This window comes from Triticum urartu, unplaced genomic scaffold (assembly GCF_003073215.2).
Source record: "Triticum urartu cultivar G1812 unplaced genomic scaffold, Tu2.1 TuUngrouped_contig_3404, whole genome shotgun sequence".
In the NCBI taxonomy this organism is placed as follows: domain Eukaryota; kingdom Viridiplantae; phylum Streptophyta; class Magnoliopsida; order Poales; family Poaceae; genus Triticum; species Triticum urartu.
Window position 1 is genome coordinate 22,037 of NW_024113938.1, and position 6,000 is coordinate 28,036.

At 43.8% G+C, this 6,000-nt stretch overlaps 1 protein-coding gene across 1 annotated transcript; it reads left to right on the top strand.

The window, feature by feature from the left end:
• Positions 1 to 2,692: 2,692 nt before the first annotated feature.
• LOC125527266 (germin-like protein 8-11) lies at positions 2,693 to 3,779 on the top strand. Its single transcript, XM_048691802.1, has 2 exons — positions 2,693 to 2,881; positions 3,005 to 3,779. Exons 1-2 carry the CDS (start codon positions 2,761 to 2,763, stop codon positions 3,571 to 3,573), a joined length of 690 nt encoding a protein of 229 aa, XP_048547759.1. The 5' UTR covers positions 2,693 to 2,760; the 3' UTR covers positions 3,574 to 3,779.
• Positions 3,780 to 6,000: the final 2,221 nt, after the last annotated feature.

Sequence of the window (6,000 nt, forward strand, 5' to 3'; positions counted from 1 at the left end):
TTGACTCCACCTCGGGCTCCATGCGCCTCGAAGGCATATTTTTCAGTGCCTATCTGTCGATCTCTGCACTAGGGAGGACGGTCGAGGCTTTCAACCCAGTTACGTTTTGAAAGCGCGCTGTCCTCGGTCTCCGCATCCATCTAGTCTAGCAAGTTGCCATGGGGTAAGATCTGTTAGCACCAGTCTGTTCGAGCTTGTTCTCGGGCCTGCTCGGCCCTAAGGAGCTCGTTCCATATGTCGTTTAGCTCATCTTCTTCGGTCTTGAGATGTTGGGACTTCTTTTTGATGCTTTTGGTCGTACTAGCCAATCGCTTGCACATAGTTTTGAGCTGGGGACCTCAAGGGGTAGCTCGAAAGCGTCATACTCATCGGGGCCAAGGCTTCCTTCCTCCTCATCCTCCAAATCATATTCTCCGTCGTTAGGGTCATCATCGTCCCCATTGATCATGTCGTCGCCGTTGTTATTGCCGGCGCCATTGTCTAGTGTGTGGAATAACTATTTTCCCGTGTCTTTGTGGAAATTGGTTATCTGTGGGGGAGACAACAATTCATTGGACAATATGGAAACTAGGAACTCGGCTTGCTTTAATAAAAAAAATCCTAGATGATCATGTTATCGTATTCTAGAGCCTAATAGTTGGAGCATTTTGCAGAAACACGAGATGGGGGAAGGGTTGAAGAAAGGGTGTTAAAGATCAATCTGGTGATTCAGGAGGAGTATGCTTGAGGCCATGGTTGGAACCCGGTTGTGCTCAGGATTGTAGTGTGAAAACTTGAATGTGCAAAAGTTTCTTAGTAGAGTTGTTCTTGTGGTCACTCCCTTTCTGGTGCATGTGAGACTTAGTTTATTGCTCCTCCGCTGTGAACCTGCTCTTTTGGTTGCTGATAGCTCTATTTTCCTGCATGTCTTGTTTCAGCTTCTTTTTGGTTCCAATCTCTTGTAAATTTGATTAGCCGTTTGTTTAATGGAAATTGATGAGGAGGCAAATTCTCTAAAAAAACTTATGATCGTTATTTTTTCTTCTTAAATTTAGAACTAGAAATATGATTTTTGCTACATTTCAGAAACTAGGCACACCAAACCAGGTTCCAGAAACCAGGTCCGACATATATAGACAGTATGCATAAATATACGAGAACAGATTATTATCTGAGTTGGCTCTTTGTAACAAGCTTGTGATAGAAGCATTTTATTTGTCTGATGGAAATATCTTGATCTTTTCCTTCACAAACCTACCAACGCGCACCTCTGACAAATTAATCAGTTTATGTGTGGCCACCCAGCCTAGTAACTGGATGCACTGTTTACACTAACAAAAGGGGGCAGGTGAGGTTTGGTGTCATGAACCTAGGTAGGAAGCCAACCGAGATTGTTAGATTTATGCACTGAACTGGTCATGATAAAAATTTTAGCACGAGGATGCTAACTACTCTTAGTAAGGTCGTCATCTCTCTCCTTTTGGTTAGGCAGATCCATTAATGTCGTCACCTCTTCCTGCAAATACTCAACTACTGCAAGAGAAATTTGCCCAAGCAAATACATATCTGACTACTGTGATGATAACAGGGCTGCTACATATGTCAATTGTATTAGGTGGATTCGTGCATGGATCGACGCACGTCGATGTCTTCCTTGTCGGCACAATCCGCTAGCTACCGCGTTGTCTTATGTTGCTGGATTTCATGACAAATCTGTTGGAAAATATATATTTTGTTTATATTAGTGGTCATAGTTTGAAAAGATAGATTGCATATATTTTATAATAACTTCTGGATAGAACAGGTTGATAAAAGTCCTTGCAAGATGTTAACTAGTCTTGCTAAGATCATATGAAAATTTCCTGCTCTCCATCATCATGGCCTCTGTGGCAGCTCTCCTTTTGGTTGGGCACTTCCTCCACTAATGCCGCTGCTTCCTCCTGAAAATACTCAACCACTTCGAGAGACATCTAACCAAGTAAATACCAGATTTGACGTGATGATAACGTACAGGGGCTGCTACATATAGCAGATGTATTAGGTGGATTCATGTGTGGATCGAGGCGCCTCGCTTTCTTCCTTCTTCACACACAATATGCCGTGTCGTCTTATGTTGCTGGGTTTCATGACAAATCTACAGGCAAATATATAATTTTATAGTTTGAAAACCTCGATTGCACACATTATTCTATATCAACTTCTGGAAAGAACAGGAGTAGTAGTCAATTTATATCTCTTAAGAAGTCATGCAGGCACCCATGAATCAAGCCCACGCATGAGTACGTGACAATATTTGATGGCCTTACATGACTTGGCTTTTCTCAACTGCTCTTTAACTAACTTTGTGCATACACACCAGACCACCAGTTCAGATTCTGACCAAGTATGTGATACTGTATCTAATTAAAGTAGTGGAATTTCATTTGTTTATCTTGTCGCTGTTTCTTATCTTCAAAATAATTTCCTAAATGGCGACGGGTGGTGACTTTTCCTGGAACCAGCCCTGCATGCATTGTGGCGACTCAGGAGAGAGTTTCACATTGCTTCTTTGAAGGGAAAACGTGTCTTAAAGGGAACCTGTAAAGTTATGCAAAATAGTTTAATCAGCAGCCGGAGACCATTTCAATCTGTTGATCGGTTGCACTTGACTTTGTCTATTACTCACGAGTTCTGCGCCTATATAAACACATGCATCCCCTGCATGTTCAAACCATCGTCACTCACGCCACAAACAGAAATAGGAAGACGAGAGAACAGAAGAGCCAAAGACACTAAAACGAAATGGCATCCTCCTCTTCCTTTCTCCTCCTTGCTGCACTTCTTGCGTTAGTCTCATGGCAGGCCACTGCTTCTGATCCTAGCCCACTCCAGGACTTTTGTGTTGCCGACATGAATTCACCAGGTACTATCCGTTTTGTCATCATGTTTTCACCAAATACATATGTTGAAATCTATTTCTGGTAATTATATGCGAGTCGAAACAATGTAAAATCTGAGCTTACATGTACATCTCTTTTGCCCCCAGTCCGTGTCAATGGGTTTGTTTGCAAGAACCCGATGGAGGTCAATGCAGATGACTTCTTCAAGGCGGCCAACCTCGACAAGCCTAGGGTGCCCAACAAGGTTGGATCCAACGTCACTTTGATCAACGTCATGCAGATTGCTGGACTGAACACCCTCGGCATATCAATTGCGCGCATCGACTATGCTCCCTTGGGCCAAAACCCACCACATACGCACCCTCGCGCCACTGAGATCCTCACGGTGCTCGAGGGAACACTGTACGTTGGCTTTGTGACATCCAACCAGCCCGCCCCCAACAAAAACAAGTTCTTCTCCAAGGTGCTCAACAAAGGTGATGTGTTTGTCTTCCCCGTGGGGCTCATCCACTTCCAATTCAACCCCAACCCCCACCTGCCTGCTGTTGCAATTGCCGCGCTAAGCAGCCAGAACCCAGGGGCTATCACAATTGCCAATGCAGTGTTTGGGTCAGACCCACCAATATCAGATGATGTTCTTGCCAAGGCATTTCAGGTGGAAAAGAACACAATAGACTATCTCCGGGCTCAGTTCTGGGAGAACAACCACTACTAAGACAGACATTTTTTAATTACCCCGAAGACCAGTGCACAAGTGAAGGACATGGTTGAGTTCCTAGATATGCATCCTAATCTATAAAATAAATGGAGCATATGTCATTCCATTGTGTGTCTGTAATCAGTGAATGTTTTTCTACCTTCTGAATAATTGACAATATTATATTTGTCACACTAATATGATCTCATTTGCTTCTTTTGGAATCTGACGTGTCTTATTTATCATAACAAATTAAAATTCTAGGTTCATTTCCCCTTGTTATGAAATAATAGATTATTATATGACAATTAATTATATGCTTAATGCTGGGGTGAACACCTAGGATTTTCTTGCAATACATGTGAAGTATGCCATGGTTGGAACCCTGTTGTGCTCAGGATTGAATGTGAATGTTGAATTTGCAAAGGTTGCTTCCTGGAGTCGTTGTTGAGGTATCCTGCTTCCTGGTGCATGTAATTAGTAAGTTACGGTCCCTTTCCTATCGAGCTTGCTTTAGTTGTTTTAGCTTCCTTTTGGTTCAAAACTCTTGTAAGTTCGATTGGCTGCTTCTTTAATGGAAACTGATGAGGTGGCTTGTTGTATTAAAAAACATATGAGCGTTATGTTTTTGTCTTATGTTAAGTACTATACTTTTTTTGCTAAGTTTTAGAAATTGGGCACAGTGGGGACCAGGTTGCAGGAAGCCGCTACAACATATATGGTAAACGTGCATAAATATACAAAACAAGCGATTATTACCTGACCCCCCCCCCCCAAATGATTATTATTTGAAATGTTTCTGCGTACTGAGCTGGTGACAAAAGCATTTCATCTCGAAACATAATTTCACCTGCTTTATAAAGGAAGCTACGCAATCGAACGATACATGGTGTTGAGGAAATCCTCATACAAGATTATCAAAGAAAAGCACGGCGAAACAAGCCAAACATGCTAACAAGCACAGAAAGTACACAACTAGATGCCTCGACCATTCTGCTGAGAAGAAGCACGGGAGAGGCTGGACCACCTTGATACCCAACCAGGACCGCCACCAACATGAAACCACGCACCACCTTGGATGCTAGGAGAAACCACTAGACTTTGTTGCACTGTCACGACCCAACCACCGCCGGAGAGGACCCTCTAGCCTCTTGCTCTAAATAGAGGAGTGTCATCCATGTCGGCCGGCAAGCAGGAAGGACGAAGAGAGGACGTCGTCGCGTGTAAAAGATAGGTGTAAACGATATCGCGAGTCACCAGAGTTCTAGGTAGGGTTTATTGGATCTCCACACCATTTTGAACATGCAGCCGCAACCGAAAGAAAGTCGCACTCACCGGCGACACCCCCACGAGGGTCACGACGCAATGCACCACTACCACCGCGTCTGTCGTGGCTGACAAGTGTATTCATCCTGAACTGACGGGGAGAAGAGGCATGGCGATGCCCCCAAAAGGGACATGAGACCCGCAAGCATCACAGCCACAGGAATTGATGCTCGGAGCTTTCATTCAGACCCTCCCCGGCACCTCGCCAATGGGGAATCAGGCCACCAGAACTACCACAACAGGTCGAGAACTGTAGATCAGGATAAGGCCTTTGCCACCACTGACGGGCGACGGCTTCGCCAAGACTACCAGCCAGAATGCATCTCACCACCCGCATGACCAAGAAACACTGCCATGCTACTCAATGGAAAGTGAGACACGCAGCCTGCCATCCAGGGTCATCGTCCCGGTGTCTGACACTCCAACTTATTTGTGGCACTGCCATTTGGGTCATATTGGTATAAAGCGCATGAAGAAACTCCATACTGATGGACTTTTGGAATCACTTGATTATGAACCACTTGGTATTTCCGAACCATGCCTTATGGGAAAGATGACTAAAACGCCGTTCTCCCTATGGAGCGGGCAACAGATTTGTTAGAAATCATACATACTGATGTATGTGGTCCGATGAATATTGAGGCTCGCGGCAGGTATCGTTATTTTCTCACCTTCACAGATGATTTGAGCAGATATGGGTATATCTACTTAATGAAACATAAGTCTGAAACATTTGAAAAGTTCAAAGAATTTCAGAGTGAAGTGGAAAATCATCATAACAAGAAAAATAAAGTTTCTGCGATCTGATCGTGGAGGAGAATATTTGAGTTACGAGTTTGGCCTACATTTGAAACAATGCGGAATAGTTTCACAACTCACGCCACCCGGAACACCACAGCGTAACGGTGTGTCCGAACGTCGTAATCGTACTTTACTAGATATGGTACGATCTATAATATCTATTACCGATTTACCGCTATCATTTTGGGGTTATGCTTTAGAGATGGCTGCATTCACGTTAAATAGGGCATCATCGAAATCCGTTGAGACGACGCCTTATGAACTATGGTTTGGCAAGAAACCAAAGTTATCGTTTCTTAAAGTTTGGGGCTGCGATGC